The sequence below is a fragment of the Vipera berus genome (genome assembly GCF_964194415.1).
Source record: "Vipera berus genome assembly, chromosome: 3".
NCBI lineage: Eukaryota > Metazoa > Chordata > Lepidosauria > Squamata > Viperidae > Vipera > Vipera berus.
This window is the reverse complement of record NC_138204.1, coordinates 68155661-68174966: the sequence shown is the minus strand read 5'-3', so window position 1 is coordinate 68174966 and position 19306 is coordinate 68155661. Positions and strand designations below refer to the sequence as shown.

Sequence of the window (19306 nt, the reverse complement as noted above, 5' to 3'; positions counted from 1 at the left end):
TTTACAATTGCTTTCCAACTATGCAGAAGATACAAGCACCTCTGCTCACCTGCTCATCAGAATATCATTGAGATTTGCTTGCCTAGAACTTATTCAAAATGTTTCTGACTGTCATATTTAAAATCATACTCCCTGGTGATTTATTCATTTAATGTACACATAGAATCTAAGCAGATTTATTCATTTAGTGTACACACAAGAATCCAAACAGTGTTGGATACCCAAATAATTTAGGTTCTGATACAGACCATCAGAATTACTTGAATCTGAATCCATTATGGCATCTGGCTCAGATAGTGTGAATAAAGCATATTTAATGTTATTTAATGCTTAAATTTAATGCTTAAATTTAAAATGAAATTAATTACCTTTACTATGAGTCACTTACAATTCTGAAAGAAATTTCCAATCCATTTCAGGAGAAACTAGAAATCTCTGTGATCTTATACTTGCTTTTTATTAGTATATAGCAGGTTCTCAGTCTGTTACCTTGGCCATATGGTTCATCAGCAAATCATGCATAACTGTACTATCATTCGAAAGAATAGCAATAATAATTAGAAAACCAAGGAAAATGCAACCTGATATAAACAAGTTTTTATTTTATTTATAGTAAATAATAATATATTGAACAAGAAAAAGAAATTATTATTTTAAAAGCTAAATAATTAAGAAAAAATCTCAATCCTACACTGATGTAGAAATAATGTGATAAAATCATATATATTTTTTCCTGGAAAGTATCATTGACTACAAAAACTTGTAACTATTTTATTTGCAACTTCCTATACAAGTATACCTGCAGAAATGCTGCTGCAAAATACAAAATGATCTAAGATCAGGATGAGTACAATGAGTATAATTTATATCAGAGGAGTACATTATAAAATTACAAAGCCCAAGTCCTATAACAGTATCCAATATATTTTATTATTGAATACGTATCAGCTTATTTAAGATTAAAGACATGATCCCATCTCTAGTAGACACTGATTTATTTCCAGAACAAAATACCTTTTCACCATTATCAAAATTAAATTGGCCTCGCAGCTAGTTTTGATTCAGTACTTAATAGCATTAAAATCTATATAAAACAACCTAATTCAAATGTAAAAGGCCTAGCTTTTTCAAGATAGTTTTATCATTTTGAAAAATTCCTCCTGAAGTTTTTTAACTATTTTTTTTTTCAAATACAGATTGCATTCTTTAATAAATAAATCCACTATGGAATAAGGCCGTGGAGTTTACTTCAGAGTAAAAATGAATAGGCTTGTGCTGTTAAAAGTCATATCCAAAACAAACAAGAGACAAAGCCGTGGACTATTGTGTGGCCAACAGGACACAGCTTTGCCTGCAGGAGAAAGGCTAAAAAGAAGAGAAAAAGGAGTAGAGAAACCCACACAGAAAATCTTTAAACTTTTCAACTGAACCCAATACTTGAGCTAAGAATCACTTTTAACAATGTGATCATGTTAGCAGCCGCAGTAAAAAACAAGGAAGTTCTTGCTTGAGTGCCTCCTAATGAACAAAGGTTAACTTTATCACAAAGGTCAAATGCCTGGTGGCGAAGGTTGTGACCCCAACAACTTAAATGGTGACCTTGCCACGTGCCTAGTATATGGGAGATTCTGATACAGATCATCTGGTAAAAGACTGGTCATAAATTTCCTGGAGACTTATACTCCCACAAAGAAATACAGTTTGCCACAGTCATTTCTAACGTCATTTGAAGCAGAATTTAAAAAATACAGATATAGCTATAGATCCCTTTTTAAATTAAGGTTCACAAGAATCAGCTCCCCCCCCTTCGGTACAGTAAAATCAGAATAACATCTTGAGACCTCCAAGCAAATGACTTATTGCTCAGTTTTTAATATAAGGAAAATATTTTTAGTTACAAAATTGCATTTTCTTGTTACTACATAGGACCAATATTTCTTGTAATTTAGCCTACTTGGAATAGGACAAGGTGGCTAAATAATTTTAAAAGTTTTTAAAAAGAAAAGGACAGCTTGTCCATATGGGTTGAGCAATAAATTACTTCAGAAGAGTATAAAGTAATAATAATAATATACGAAGTGAAGATATCACAATAGTTTTAGTACATATGTGAGAAAAATCTTACACAATGTGAATTTCTTTTCATTTCTGATAACTTCTGACAAAGTTTTACCACCTAAAAATGTTGAGGATTTCTGAACTGCTCTTCAATTCTCACTGCATGTAAGCTGATTTTTGTGTTATTTCTTCATTTTATACTGGCAAATTCCTTACTATAATTAATAGGTTATCACCATTTAAAAACAAATGACAACAACGGATGTCTAAGACTTGTGTTAGTGTTCACATCTGATGTAAACTGTAAACTGTCACATACATGTGAGTTGGGTGGCTCTATAAATTTAATAAATTAAATAATTAAATAAATTGTGGTTTCATTACTATAGCTATCCAACGGCAGTTAGCGTGAACCTTGCTGGTATTCTGGGGTGACAAAGGATTCTGGGAAATATAAGAATAAAGCAGATGTCAAATACGATGTTTCTTCCTCCTTCACAAATAATGAATGCTGCCAGTGATATATTGCATATAAAGATAATAGGAATGCCTTTCATTCTTTACAGGTGATTACTCAAATATTGTCCAAAACATGGCATAAAACATGTGATACAATACATACATGTAATAAACCCATAATAATGCACACTTTAAAAGCAAATCTATTTTTATTTAAATAAAACTACAAGTACCATCTGTATTTTATATAAAAACACCGCTGAACTCAAATGAACTAAGTTTTCAACAAATTATATGGTTGAATACCTTTAGTTGGGTTTCAAAACAATTGAAAAAGGTATTCAAAATGAGATTTGGTACTCTTCAGTGATAGCAAAGCAGAAGAGTAGTAATTAAAATATCACAATATGCTCTTAACATCTATAATGGCACAAAGGGTTATATTTGGCCTACTTGCATTCATTGTTTTCTTTTTCCACTTTGTGCATTTTATTTTTTTCTAATAATATTATAGCATGGTTATAGTTTTAGAAAAGTTTTTATAGCTGTTTAGCTTTTTTGCTATGTTAGTGATTAACAACTTAAATAAATAAAGTGAGAAAGGAATAGCATTTAACAAATACTTTCAATGAAATATCATGGATCCTTTAAAAAAATCAATTTAAAATTTGCATTATACATCAACAAATGTGCAAAAGAGTTTGCAATATGGCATGAACACCAAATTTATTAAATGTTTGTATTTTTAAATCTGTTCTTAATTCGTGAATTTTTCCACTCAGCACACTATATATAGCTATGAACTCTCACAGAGGCCACAATCTATTATAAACATTTGCACTTAATAAAACCCAGTCATTATTACACACAAAACACAGATCCCAAATAAAAGTCATTGACTTACAGTATTGTTTTTTAAAAAATAATCTCTTTATCAATATTTTCAGATGCTTCATTAGTCAAAAGTGCATAATAGTTCATATTCAGAGCACACCACTCTGTGTGATTCCATAGCAAAAAACCAAAAATTTAACTGCATATACCAATTATCACAGTAACACTAGTACATATAAAGCCGTTAAGAGACACAGGCAACTTCACTTTTGTACAAAACCACTTAAAAGCTAACAATATGCCTCACATTTTAAAAAGGCTACATACAAACACAGATGTATGCATTTAACAAATTGAGAAACCTATGTCTTTTCTTTTCCATATCTGAAATAAACTGAACTCTTGGAAAAACTAAATTACAATGAGTTGCTTAGAAATATCACTCTGGTGCTCATGTTAGTCTCCAAAAGTCGTTAAGATAACAAACTTCCTCAAAGCAGGCTACAGAAAAATGTATCATTTTGCATTAAGAATAAAAAAGAATGCATATATCCATTTTCCAACATGCAGCACTGTTAAATTAATAAACCATCCTTTAAAATCAATTAAGCAGAAGTTTCTTTAATCTATAGCTATATAGATTAAGGCCTGGTAAGGCCTCCGTCTTTGTCCACTTCTTTTTAGGTATTTTAGCCAATTAAACACTTGGCTTATATCATAAATATTGTTTTCATTTCTTTTCTTCATGGCCAAATTTACACCAAATGAAAAAAATAATTCTAAGAAATACACAATATTCTAGTGCCAAGCATTTTCGAAAGGCATTCTAATAAAAAATACTTTAGGTACATTGCACATTAGGCCAATAGTGAAAGACACCACTCTTCCACAATCACTTTTTTTGAACAATGTTGCAGTTTTACACAATCTATAGCTTCTCTGCTTCTGAGGACATCCGGACCACCATCAAAGACGCAGTGCAAAGTAACACAGTTTAATTAACTTACATGGTCAGGTGCAAGCATGCCTCACACTGAAATAACCATTCAGTTAAATTCTTGCACAACAAACGTATTCAACAGTGGACAACTTTAAATATAGGCACTTACCTGCCGCGTGCACAAAGTATGCCAAATATAAATCGAGTTCCTTAACAGAAACCCCTATATGATGGGGCTGTACACACAGCCCTGGATTTGAGCACTGTGGGGACTTTACAAGGCGTTCGCCATCAGTACTTTCAAGCGGAATACCTTTAAATAAAATCACCATAACAAGGTCCAGCCTCCAGACCTTATCTGCCTGCCGTAAACAGTCAATTCTTCTCATTTTGCCCTTCTGGTCTGGATTGGAAAGAACACAACAAGGAGGTTTTTTTCCTGTCACAGTTAGAACAAAATCTTCCCGATACTCAGGCCTGATGTCTTTCCGAAGCTTTGCCAAAAGTCTGGATGCCCATTTCTGTTTAACCTCAGGTTTTTCACTTAGCAATTCATCCTTCACCGCTCTTTCTTCTTCTTTTGACATGCGCTTTTCGTGTTTTTTAAAGTATTTTCGCTTTCGAGCTTGTAAGTTGAACCATGTGTACGCAAATGCTCGGACATGGGGAAGAAGTGCTTCAATGAAGGGATGAAATTCATCCTGAAAATAATCAAAGTGAAAAAAAATTACCACAAGGAAAGCTGAGGTATGAAAGGTTTGTTGTTTTCTGAATGGTGACTGTAACTTATAACTAGGCCAATAACATAGCAACACCTACATTATGTACAGACACAAACGTTTCTACGTTTATGATAACAAAACAAGAAAATCTCTAAAATATATCATGCAATCAACTTTCTACAGTCACTCAGTCCCAGACCCCAAGTGCTGAAAATATTTTGCCATAGCAGTGTGAATCACATTTGCTACAACAAGATAATTCAATAAAACTCATGGCACTGACTTTGCAGCAAATGTTATTTTGGGTCAGAAAGGTGAGACTCTAAGCTTTAAACAGCTGACTTTACAACAGTTCAATGTAAGTCAACAGGGTAACTCCAAAATCAATTATTTCAAGTCTGCAATAAGACCACTGTAATTTTCATCCATTTTTTTTAAAAAGGAAGTAGTAGTATATTCTTTTGCTTTTTCAATGACCCTCTTGTGAATGTGACCAACATGCTATATGCTTGACAAATCGGCAAAATTTTAACTTTTGAAAGTCTGAACGTGATCAGTCAATTATCTGATATATGATAAAAGTATTTAATTTAAGGTTGAATCTGTGAACATAACACAATAGAATGCTAAATAAAGTGAAATATATAAAAAGAATTTCATACTAACAAAAAATATTAATTTCCATACACAATAAAACAGAAAATTTTCAATAAAGCTTTCTGGTCTTTATTTAGGAAACAGTAATAGCATAGAATATATTATGGCTTTAATACTGTACATTCTAAGCCACAAATATTTTAAGAAAAAATGAGAAATAGAATTGAAAAGCTAGTGCGCCTTAAAATGCATTGTATGTATGTATGCATGCATGTATACAAAGGCTTCTGCATGTTTTTAAAAAAATATGTGGACAATCGTTGCTAATGAAAGCATTATCCATCTTTTCGTGTCTTTTAATATGAATTTTTCCTGTTATAAAACCAAAAAGTGGTTTTTAACATTTCTCCAATGTCTACCGTACAGTAAGAAAGATTGCATTGTAAATATTTAAATAAATAAAGCATCCTTCAATGCTAGAAAACATCACCTGAAATTAGTACCAGTGCCCATTATCGATACATAGGCAGTTAGTTCTAAAACCATGTATAGGGAAAAAATGTAAAAAATATGATCATGCACTATTTTAAAATGTTAGGATATCTCTTGCCAAATCTGGGCTTTCTTGGTAAGAAGAGGAAGCGCTGTTGGTATACTAGAAAACAACATGGTCTTCCTCTTGTTCCTAGAAGTACATGTCCTTGAATACTGAATGTCTACTGTGCAAATCTATATACATGACTATTCAAAAGGAAGTTCTTGTGAATTCATTGAGACTTCCTTCCCCTAATGATGAATAAGATTGACGTTTAAATTTCCTAATTCTTAATTTAATTGATTAAAACTAATTGATTAAAACTAATCAATTCTTAAAATAATTTGATGGTATTCTTATAAAGGATATTGTTATGAAATGCTATAGGAGTATCTAAAATTCCTTGATCAAATGCAGGAAATTTCAGAACCAAAAGATCAGGGATAATAGAGCACAATATATGAGAGAGTCCCTTTCATCAGTTGGATCTGGTGTGATCTTCTAAAAATAATTACCAGTTTTCTACCAATATAATGATCTACCAATATAATGAAAATATTGAATTGTATTAATTTTCTATAGAAAATTAATATAGATTTTTTTTTCTATAGATTAAGTGTATTGCCAGATTTTGAAGGAAAAAATGGCTTAATATTTATACCGTTTAACACATGGTTACATGGAACAAAGTAGCAATTTACATAAATTCCATAAAAAAACTAGAAAAAATATTATATTGACAATTAAATAGCTATATTTTCAAATATTTCCTCTCAAATCCAAGTTAGTCACTAACAGGAGCTGCAACTAAAGATAAAATAATTATGCATAGAACAGAAAATGTTAAGGCCTTTCTCATGTGCATACACTTTAGCATCGCCAATGATACCCCCCCCAAAAAAGAAAGAACGAAAGAAATAAAGAAAGAAAAAGAAAGAAAGAAAGGGGAAAAAAGATTTGGGAATGCTTATCCTTCTATGCCATACAATACATCTGCAAAATTACCCATCCTAAAATAAAAGATTACTACAAATCTTTGTCCTTTCTTAAATGCATCTTGATCTTATTTTACAAACTTTTTTTCACCATTTATTAATTATACCTAGAGGCTCACATTTTGAAATAATGTTACCATATTATGAAATCTAGCAGTGGTAAATATGATTCAAAAAGGAAGACAATAGCTTAAAAATCTACCTAAAATATTCAAAATCCACCAAATAAGTTTCTCGTAATGATATAATTAAGAGATTCCCCACTGCTGATATAAGTAATGCTATCCAGATTGGCTTCTGCCAAACTGTGTAGGAAAGATCAATTGTTCAACAAGGATCTGTCTACTCTGTAATATATTGTCTTTTTAAAAAAGGAATATTATGTATATTCACAATTAAGATCAGGAATATCATTATGGATATTCACAATTAAGATGAATTACTGATTTCCAGGTTTGCAAGAAAATTTAAGAACATTTAGATGTGGGTCAGAATAGATATGGGTCAGAATTATTTAAAAATTAAAAGTAACAACTACCACCAAAAAAAGAGAAAATATAGATATGTATGGTTTTATTTTTAAAGTTGAAATTATAAATAAAAGTTCTAGAACATTAAACGAAGAGGTTTAGGATTTTTTATATATCACATGATCCCATTTATATCTTCCAGATTGGCAGGAGAGGAAAATAACAAAAGTGAGTTTATAATACTTCTTTATGGTTCACAGCTATGGGTTCTTAATAACACTTTGCCATAGTTATACGGGTACATTTGAATTATTTAACAAAAATCTTGTTAACGTATATTTGAATATGGAATATACAACACAAAAGTCAAGCATACATATTTAAGTAAAAACATACCACAGCAATATTTAGAAACAATTCACTGATCTGCTCCATTTGAAACTTTGCCAGATTTATAAACTTTCACAGCATTAATATTCCATTGTCCATAAATCTACATAATAATCTTATCTACATAATAGCTTATCTAGGATAAGCTATTAAAATAAAGCCAAAACAGTATATAATAAACAGCAAATAGGTAGTTTCCCTATATTACAGGGTAAATGTAGAAAGCCCCTTTGCAGGTATTATATTCTAATCTTCCAGTACTGTGGATGACTGTTTATTTAAATTTAAAGAAAATAACATGTTAAGCTAAGCCTTTCTTAATTTTGAAATCTTTCGGTCCTAAGCAATCAGGTGCCATGTGCACAACTTTTTTAAACAGGTTCTCTATAAAGATGTCTCAGAATCTCTAAATGTTTCCAAATGTACTATTGAGACTGGAAAGCAACATGCCACAGAGTAACTCTTAGGTTAAAGACCAAGGTACAAAAAATATATCTGAAAACTTATAAATGCATAGCAAGGCCTAATAAAATAGAGTCTCTCCCCCCCCCCTTGTGAGAGGTGGGAACCGAGAACAGGTTATTGGTGTTTAAAGTAAAAAATATTAGCTATTTTAAGGAAGTAAACAAAGAGAAAATAGATCTGACTTGAATTTTCTGTGAGAGATAAAACTTCTGAAAAAGTTGGCTTTGAAAAATTCACCCTCAAAATGCAGTAGCAGTTATCTTCTACCTATAATCAATGTAATCAATGGAGTTTAATGGCATTGTGTAGTACTTTTGGTTTGATATGTTCTTATAAATAAATATATGCTTTAGCTCTAGGTGACAGCTTTTGTGAATCACTGGGCACAATTTTTCTAAGTTATTCATTCCTAAGTTTCTATTAGAACATTTGAAACGTGTATTGTTCATTCTTCCCTCTTTCCGGTGTTTTAAAGGTGTTCAAAGTGCTCAATTCCAAGCCACCCTTTTCATCACCATTTAGTAACTAAAGTATGCAAGTGTTGTTGTTTTTCTATAGGGACAAGAAGTGCTGAAATGGCAATGGAAGAAGCTACACAATTTCCCTAGGAACTTTTCCGGTTTCACTGTTCAGAAGGGCAAACACCAAAGGTCTAACAAAGATTATCAGCAGAAAAAGAGGGGGCGAACAATGTAATTTGCTAAAACCATCAGCAGAAGCAGAAATGCAAGTTATTTTTCTGATTTTAAACCGTGGCAACGTATCTCAGAAGGAGCACGGATGGGGGTAGTGTGGGAATGTTGCCAAAAAAATCTGGCGCTGCATAAGAGTTTTCTTTGGGAGGGGGCAAAGCGCTGAGGGGTGTGTGTGTGAGAGAGAGAGTTATGTAGGGAGTTAGAAAAGTTGCCGAACTCCTAAAAGTTCGCAGCTTCCCAGAAAGATCTGCCTGGGCAGTATTTAGGCGTCATCCGCACAACTCTTCAAATTTCAAAGTAATTTTTGAACTCTTCAAATTTCAAAGCAATCAGGAGATCTGGGAAGGCGCGAAGTGGGCTGGAGACCCACTTGGAATGATTTGTAATCCACGAGGAACTTCGCTCAGATGCAAACAAAAGGAACCCAGCAACTTTCTCCAAACAGCAATTCCCTTCCCCGCCTCCTTCTTTCCCCGGGCAGGACATTACAACAAACCTAACTTCCCAAAGGAAACAACCCCAGGCAAATATGACACCCGAGCAAGTGACAAGCGTTAGAGGCAGCCAGGAGGGCAGCTCTGACTGGGGATGGATAGCCCTGCTCAGCCGCCTTGCAGGAGGCTGCTGGAGACTCCGAAGATCCCGAACTGGGCCGTGCAGGAGAGTAACGGAACGGATTGCAGAACTGCGGCCGCGGCAGCTAGAGCGGTGCGCAATGTGGATTCCTTAAAGCTCTTAAGTTCTCCATCAAAGCGCGTTGCAACAACGTACGGGAGGGAAAGTTAGAGGCTTAGGTGCAATGCATCTCTACAGATCTCCGGTTCCGACGAGGACTGGAGCACACGTTGCGTGCCGCGTACGGGCAAAGGCTGAACCCAAGGCTGCCCAACACAGTGCACGTATACCCAACACAAAACTGTGCGAGGACTTTAGGGGGGGGGGGAGAAAGCAATGCAGCTCCAGCAGTCCGGGAGGCGGGGAAAAGAAATACACGCAGCACGCAATTACTTAATGCTACACTTTAAAAACAACACACAAAGCATCTAATTGTATCTGGGTTGCGTTTGTTCCACGTTCGTCCGCTTCTGAAGCACAAACAGTAAGTATTGATTTCAGATGACCAAGCATGTAATGGGGCTGCGAGACTGCTAAACACGTGCAGATCGTCCTAAAACACCCACACAACGCAGACATCTACACCGCATTTCGGTACGAACCCTCCCCGTTGCCGAGAGACACCCGGTTTCTCCAACACAAAAAAACTCGCACATTCCCATATTAATTAAATAAAACCTTAATAACAAGGCGCCATTAGCCATGTGTCTATACAAATGGCCGAGCCAGAGCAAGAATGTAACCTCGCGGAAAAGAAAGTTACTTTCCGCAAGCTGGGTCTCGCCCTCGACGCCCCCCCCCCGCAACGCTCAGACGACCCTCCCGCACTCCCCCCTCCGCCATTCCCCTCCCCCCGATTCAAGCCGAAGAGCTTCTTACCTGGGTAAGGCAGAGAGGAGAGTACATGATTGCTGTGGGGGGTTTGTGGCTTGGAGGTGTGTGAGGGAGAGGGGGAGAGGGGGGGAAGGAGAGAGAGAGAGAGAGAAAAGGAGGGGGAGGAATAGAAAGAGGGAGAGAGAGAGAGAGAGAAGAAAAAAAAGAAAGGGGGAAGAACCGAGCCTTCTTCTTGCTTTCACATTTCCAACTCTGCTAAACTGCAGCCAGCGCTGATCAGCTCCATGGGCTGAACTTTAACCCCGCCTAGAGTTTCCCTACACTACACACTATACATGTCTACTGTACCCAGGCGTTAAAGGCATAGCGCACACTTTCCCCCCACCCTCCCCACCCACCCTCCCCACCCTTCCAGCGACAGCAGCAGCAGAAAGCCTCCGGCTCCAGCTTCTCCGGGTGCCTGCCAGCCTGCCTGCCTTCAGCCAGCTTCTGCTCCGCTCTGCACCGCTCCACAGCAGCAGCAGCAGCAGCAGCAGCTCGCTCGCTCGCTGCCTTGCCCGGGGGAGGGGGGGCTGCAGAGCTACTGCTCGGCCAGCCCTCCCTATCCCAGATCCCCGCGCTCAGTGCATTACTGGGAACGCAATTAGGAGCCGCTTGCATGTCGGGCTCCCGAGCGGCAATAGGCTACGCAGGATGTGCTTAAGCAACCAAAACTTCTTTTTGGCATTTCGGTCTCTCTCTCTCTCTCTCTCTCGCCCACCCACCCCCGACTCCCAAGCGCGCACACGTCTTTTTCTTTCTGCCCCCCCCCCTTTTCTTTCCGAAGGATTTCGAACTCAACTTTCCACCGCTCATCTCGTGCAGAGAGAGATTTTTCTCCCAGGAAGAACCATTCATAAATCTGATGGTTGCAATATTCTGTCCAGAGTATTCAGCTCGCTATATATATATATATACACTCTTAAAAATGGATACGATTCTAAATAGGTGCTATCTTGAACACACTTCTCCATGTAGCAAAAATTATAGGGTTAAGGTACCAAAAGCTGCATTTTCCCCAAGGATTCTCTGCCTAAGTGAAATTCTTTGGGGTTTCGAAAGTTGTTTTCTTTAAATAATAAAGATGATAATGCCTTTACCTACAAATGCTGACATCTATGTGGCTCGTTTGACAAAAGAACCATGGTGAGGAGCTCAGCACCAAACCTCACTTTCCAGCTATCTCGTGAAGGTCCATTGCTTGTTTGTTTCTACTTTGAAAATGTTGAAGCTTTGCTGCTTTTACTAACAATGCAGAACTTAATGACTGCATTGCAACCCACAAGAAGAAAGCATCAGTATTTACTACTTAAAAGTGATTAAACTAAGAATCCAGCCTTCCGTCCTTTATTTATCATAATGCATTGTTCTGGCACAAGAAAAGCTTTGGTTTTGGGGGTTTGGAAAATTGCCAGCCAGCCAGCATTTTCTTGCCCTGAGCTTTATATTTTCTTTCCAGTCTTACTAAATCTACTAAGTGGAGTCCTTTCTGATCTTCTTTCCATTTCCCAAAAAAAAACAACAGTCTTCAGACACTTGACAGATCCATAACCATTCATTTAAAAAAGGGAAGAGGATACCACAAGACATACCACATTCTGCTTGCCAGTCTTCCTTTTTGGAGCTTAGATTTAGGCGCCTTGAAAGTTTAAAATGTTACAGACTTTTAAAAGTTTTCCTGCCTCTTTTTTTTTTATGTCTATTCAGGGGATAAGGCCTATGTTACTATATTACTTGATCCATTTTGAATGTTCCATTCAAATCTTACGATTTGTAGGTCGCAGATATTCAGTGAAGGCTTTCCTTTCAGTTCCAAGCTTCTTAAGCACAACAACAACAACAAAAAAAAGTGGCCAACATACCTTTGATTAACATAAAGCCATGGAAAGAAATTTAATGGGATTTTTTTTTTCATTTTCCAAGTTTCCTGGACAGGATTTTCTGGTTGACAAAACTTGCTTACAGCGAAAATACTGTGGAAAAACAACTCAAATACCATGAAAATACCATTTTTATTACTTTCCTTTTGCTACAAATGTGGTTTGCCCTCCTTCTTCATCATTCTCTGAACTCAAGAAAGTTGCTGGTCCAGAGAACATTTTCCTTTCCTCTGCTGTGTATCCCAGAATGTAGATTAGGTGTAGTTCCTGCTGCTTGCCACAACCAATCCAGCTTGAGGCTATTCACAGTCCCTACACCAGACACTACACACAGGTTTTGGCATCTGTGGGGCACTACAGCCACAAATACTTCCAAAGCGGTGTTTGTGGTGGCAAGGGGAAGCTGAAACCTTTACCCATGGTAGTGAATGTGCCCCATTGGTTAGCCACAGACTGACAGCTTGGCACCAGTTGTAGCAGTCCAATAGTTGTGTGAACGGGCAGACAAGTTAAGCAGGCACTGGGTTTAAATGAGACCACTAAGCTTATTTTGTTGAGCAAAAGACCACAAAAACTATTGTTTTTTATGGTTTAATACCTTTTTTTGGGGGGGGGACAACTGATAATATTTCTGTTTTCTATTGTGGGTGTCCATTTCACAAACTTCCCCTTTCCCCCCACCTCATTCCTGACCATTCGGTGTAACTTAAGCCAGATTTATTTATTTTTTGCTCCGTTTTCTCCTAACGGAGGAAAAGGAAAGGGTCAAAAAGGAACTGGTGATGGAGGCAGGATCGAGCCCCCTGGCTGTCCTTCCCTCGCTGGCAAGCAGTTTTTGCTCTACGACTTCCAGCTCTTTGCGGTTAGCAATATTATCTTAAGTAACTTTTGGCGCCCTTCGTAAGACTTTTGGACGCGGGATGCTGGTTTGCGCCCTCTAGGCAGTCGTTGCATCCAAGTTCAGCGCCGAGCCGTTCACATCCGCTCCCTCCTCGCCTTCCCCTCCCCCGCCCGCCCTCCCGCCCGCCAAACCTACACAAAAATGCTCTCAGAGGAGCGCGCTCTCCCTCCCTCTTCCTCACATACATACACACTCACACCCCAACACAGTGGAGCTAGTGAAAAATCGAGGGTGGCGGGGGGGGGGGAGGAGAGGCACAAATAATAAAACCTAAATCTTTCTTTTCCCAGACCCCAAAGGAGGTACAAAAAAGAGAGACAGAGAGAGAACCGTATGAAATCTTTCTTCGGGAAGCTGACGGAGGGTGGAAGGAGAAGTCTCCAAAACCTAAAATGTGCGTGCGTTTGTGTGTGTGCGCGTGCACGCGCGTAAAAGCCAAGGGAGGCTAAAGTGTGTGTGTGTGTGTAAAGGAGAGCGCTCCATTACAAACCCAGGACAAAAATCTCACTAGAGCCAGCACGTCTCCTTTGGAAATGGGAACTTTTTTGAAAAGCGCTATAGGCTGCTACCGTGAAATGGTATATGTCTCTGCGAAAAGACTTTCTGCCATGATCCCTGCTATCCATATTGTACCTGGCACGCTGCCCGGCATTGCATTTACAATGTTTTATTTGCAGAAACTTTTACCTCGCCAGCCTCTGTGAAATCCTCTTAGATATATAAATTACGTTGCGAAGGGTTCACTTATACGGACCATCTTGAATATATATTAAGGACAAGCTTAACGGGAAATTGCATTAATATGATTTAAAAACTTGAGCCTGGGATGTTTGAAACCACTTCCTCGAGATTAGTTGGTCGGCCCAAAAAGGAAGCTACTCCGGGAGTAGAAAGACTTCAAAGTCAGAATTAATGGTGGATTTTAACACCATTCCTCCACACCCTACCCCACCCACACCCCGCCTCTCCACCCCATAATTTTTATTTTAAAACAAGCATCCCTTCCAAGTCCTTGTACAATATGCAAACCAACTCACATTAAAAAGAAAGTCTCCTAGGGCCAAGGAGACAATATTTTGCACCCAAAAGGCACAACTCTCCTTGTGTCAGTTCAGCACAAATACCCAGGACTTCTGTAGGATTTTGCTCCCACTAAATTTTCAACCTTGAGGATTCTGTCAGCCATCAAGTTTTTTTTTTTTAAAAAAAAAAGCGTGGAGACCCTACACCACTGTACCAGGCAAGTTTTTGTTTTTTTTCTAAAGGAGACTCTTGATGCAGTCTGCTGGAAGCCCAGCTGAGTTCAAGGCCTCATTTTCTTAGGCAGCTTTCAAGATTTACACTGAAATAAAGGGTGTAAATCTTATCTCCAAGGCCAAAAGTTATCTTCAATTTGCTTTCTTCTGGATGGTGGGATTCTGGAACAATAGGACCAGATTTCCAACTAGTTGGGTACAGATCTCCTTATATTCCCTCCAGCACTGGGCAGGAAGGGTGGGAAAGAACCACATCACACTTGCACACCCACATCCACTCTCTTTTCCCAATAGTTTACAAGATCCCTGACTTATCCATTCTGGGTTTTTTTTCTGACTTATCCACTTTTTTCAGCCCCCTGATTTAAATTAGTGTGTATGTGGCATTTATTTATTTTATTTTATTTTATTTTGAAATTAAGAATAGTTAAGTGTCCGTGTTGGGCTTGACAGTGCCATTATTGCTTCAATGAAAAATGGGAAAATGCTTCCCCAATACATGCATATAGGACAACAACCACTAATTTGGGTAGAGTAAGAAAAAGTTTATAGCCCATGTTAACACATGGGTTCACTCCTGATTGTGCTTCCTCCCAGAAATCAGAGTGTCATAATTCTGTGTAAACAGGCTGCACTCTTCTGGGACAAAATCAGTACAATCATGGATTTACAGTACCATAGAGCTGGACACTCAGAATAAAGTACAGGTAGTCCTCAACTTACAGCAGTTCATTTAGTGACCATTCAAAGTTACAGCCACACTGAAAAAAGTGCCTTATGACTTATTTTTCCATATTTACCACTGCTGTAGCATCTCCATGGTCATTGTTCAAAATTTGGATGCTTGACAGGTGCAGTGTCCTGGAGTCATGTGATCCCCTTTTGTGACCTGATAAGCCAGGGGTGTCAAACTCAATTTCATTGAGGGCCACATCAGCATTGCAGTTGCCCTCAGGGGGCCGGGTGGGTATGGCCAGGGTGGGCGTGGCCTACTGGGTGGGCGTGGCTAGAGTGCATATGGCCTACTGGGTGGGCATGGCCAGCTCTACATCGTTCACATCAAGGGTGCCTATGGGGGCCTGGGCAGGAGTGGGACAGATCTGAGGGTCTCTGGCAGAAGGAGGGTCTCTGGGCCAGGGCCAAGGCAGTGGGGGCCATTCCCTCATTGTTTCCAGGATGGCTTCGCGGGCCACATGAAACCACTTCGCAGGCCGCATCCGGCCCCCGGGCCTTGTGTTTGACATGTCTGTGATAAGCAGTTAATGGGGAAATCAGATTCACTTAACTGTGTTATTAATTTAACAACTGCAGTGATTCGCTTAACGAATGTGCCAGGGAAAGTCGTAAAATGGGGCAAAACTCACTTAACAAATGTCTCACTTAACAACAGAAATTTTGGGCTCCATTCTGGTTGCATATCAAGGATTACCTGTACAAGCATTCAAGTACAATAATGTGTGTGTGTGGGGGGAGTCATATCTATTCCCTCCCTCTGCTAAGAAAGCGAGTGGAAGAAAGCAAGTGTGAGAACGTCCAGTCTTTCAAGTGATAGCATTACAAGCCAGAGCAATGCAGCTCAGTATTTTCTCTAGGAAAAAACCATCCTCTTTTTGTTGTTAAGGATTCTTGAATATGCGAGTAGTTGGATGTACCGACTCGACCATTTGTAGCTAACCTTCCCGCTCCAGAGCGGGAAGAAACTTCAGAGAATATGGGAGGAGGGTTACAACTAACTCCGCTCTTATTCCCCCCCCCCGCTTTCTCCCACTTGGGATATTTCGAACGTTACCACATCCAGGCTGCTCTCTGATTGGACCGCGCTGGAGTCCATCACAAAGCTTTACTACATTGATTAGAGAATGCGCTTGTCAATTACATCCCAAGTCTAGACACTTCCTTTTGTGCTAGCCTGGCTGCCGATCCCAGACGTCTTTTAACAGCACGTACTTTTCGGAAGGGGGGAGGGGGCAACGAGCAAGCGCTATGAAGCAAAGGGGGGGGGAATCTGTCAAGCTCAGCGGTTTTCCTAAATCGCTGGGGATGGGGGGGGGGAAAGGAAACACTAGTACATAGACAAACCCACCCACCCTGCCGCTTTCCTCTGCATAGTGCACTGAGTACACGTTATTTTGTAGCAAATAGTAAAAAGGTCACCAAGCAAACGTCTGCAATATAATAACCATTATAAACTCGCGACACTATACTGCACTGTTCCTTTCCTATTTTATCAAGGGAAGGCAAAAAAAGTCCCGTATAGAAGAAAAAAACAACACGTGAGCAACTTTTAAAAGAGAACTAAAGGATTGGCTTCATGAGCTGGCATAAGGTTTCTATTTTTTCCCCCTTCATCGTGGAACGATGAAAACTTAAGCTCGTGCTTAAGAACACTTTTTTTTTTAAAAAAACACCCCTAAGTAACACTTTCATGGGCAATGGGCAAGCTTCTCTCTCTCTCTGTGTGTATATGTATGTATATGTATATATGTATATGTATATACATATATATATATATACACACATACATACACACACATATACATATATATACTGCTCAAAAAAATAAAGAGAACACAAGATAAGACATCCTACTATTAAATACAGTACATTGTGTTGTTTAAGTGTTCCCTTTATTTTTTGAGCAACATATATATATATATATATATATATATATACATACACATATATATGTATATACATACACACACACACACACACACACACACACACACACACACACACACACACACACACACACATATATATATATATATATATATATATATATATATATATATATATATATATATATATATATATATATATATATATATATATATATATATATATATATATATATATATATATATATATATATATATATATATATATATATAAAATAAAGGGAACACTTAAATAACACAATGTACTGTATTTAATAGTAGGATGTCTTATCTTGTGTTCCCTTTATTTACATACACACACACACACACACACACACATATAAAGAACATTATAAAAATCAGACAAGCACTGGCGCATTATGGCTAGTTTCTGTGTTTTTGGAAGGCGATCCATCCGAGGGAACTACCCGATAGCTGGGTTTTCAGATACTCCGGCCTCTCTCCGTTTGGGGGGCTCGTATTAGACTTTGCAGCACTTGCAGTCTACTGCGATCTCTCTCTCTCTCCCCCCTCCGCGCGTGGATTTCCGCAACGGTTGCAATTTGCATAGGACTCCCCCCTCCCCCCCCCACACACACAGGCACCCGAAGAGGGTTTGTTCTCACGGAGCCCCAGCCCTGGGCCAATCGCAGTCGCCGCCGCCGCCGCCGGCGGAATTCTTTTCAGGCTGCGCTCTGGCCCGGGCGGCGCTGCCAACGGTCTAGGCCCAATTCCAAGCTTCGCAGCCGCAGCGGCAGAAGCAGGAAGGAGAAAAGGAGAAACGCTCTTTATGCGCAGTGCGAGTCCTTTCTGAATGAATGAAAAAGGGAGGGAGGGGGAAGCCGAGAAGGACGAGTCGTGGATCTGGTGCGTGCCTAAGCCTGGAAGGGTAATAATGCACGTGCGAGCCCACTCCTGCCACGTTCACTCAGTCCCTCTCTGAGCCCACCCCACACCCCCCCTCCCAGAACTGGCCCCTAACAAATGGTTTGCCAGTGAAAAAAAGGATCCAGCCTGCAGAAAGGCAACCTTGAACTTTTTACACTGTTGGGTGAAAGGGCTGCTCATCTCCTGCAACCCGGATTTCACCTGACCTTGACCCACCTGTACTGCGCCCCTTCCAATGGCCTATGAATGGGGCTGCAACCCCTGGAAAAGAAAGTGGTTGGTGGATTCTTGGGGTTTTCCCCTTTTCGGCCTATCACCCCCTGGTGGACGTTGTGGGCCGGTGTCCTGGAGCTGCAGGAGGGGGGGGCAGAGATGGCCCCTTTCTTATGTCCCCCTCCTTATTGAAAACTCGGCCGAATAAAGTAAAAAGAAAAAGTCAGGAAAGGAGAAGAGGGATAAGCAGCACTTTCTTTTGCATGGATGAAGAATGTCAGTTCTCCAGATTTATTTTTAACCCACCTTCATTGGTTTGTTTTTTTTTTTTCAAATAAATAACTCAAAGCAGCGAGCATACCTAATACAGGTACTTCTCGAATGAGTTGACCCTAAAATTGACCCAAAGCAAAGCAGTTGTTAAGTGAGTTTTGCCCCATAGGGCAGATTTTTCTGTCACAGTTCTTAAGTGAATCATGTCATTAAGCGAATCTGGCTTCCCCATTGACTTTGCTTGTCAAAAGGCACCTGGGAAGGTTACAAATGCCGATTACTTGACCCCTGTGCCCGTTGCCAAGCACCTGAATTTTGATCATGTTACCATGGAGATGCAGCGACGGTCCTAAGTGTGAAAACTAGTCAATAAAGTCACTTTTTTCAGTGCTGTTGTAACTTTGAACAGTCACTAAATGAGGACTATCCATTTTCTTTCCTCCCCTGTTTTCTCCACAACAATCCTGTGAGGTGGGTTGGGCTGAAAGAGAATGAATGGCCAAAGACACCCAGCAAGCTCTCATGCCTAAGGTGGAACTAGAATTCAGAATCTCCTGGTTTCTAGCCTGGCACCCTATTCCATTTAT

The 19306-nt window shown here is 39.0% G+C and overlaps 1 protein-coding gene across 3 annotated transcripts in view; it reads right to left on the bottom strand.

Annotated features, from left to right (window-relative positions):
• Nucleotides 1-17933, bottom strand: part of NFIA (nuclear factor I A) — a 323674-nt gene extending 305741 nt beyond the window's left edge. The window contains exons 1-2 of one of the 3 annotated variants that reach the window (XM_081325217.1): nucleotides 17774-17933; nucleotides 4461-4992 (exon numbers count right to left, since the gene is read on the bottom strand). In XM_081325217.1, the coding sequence (XP_081181343.1) occupies nucleotides 4461-4878 (418 nt within the window). In that variant the 5' untranslated portion in view covers nucleotides 4879-4992; nucleotides 17774-17933. Of the gene's footprint in view, nucleotides 1-4460; nucleotides 4993-10654; nucleotides 10929-17773 lie in introns of those variants that run through there. The other 2 variants (XM_081325218.1, XM_081325216.1) reach the window with 2 other exon arrangements.
• Nucleotides 17934-19306: the final 1373 nt, after the last annotated feature.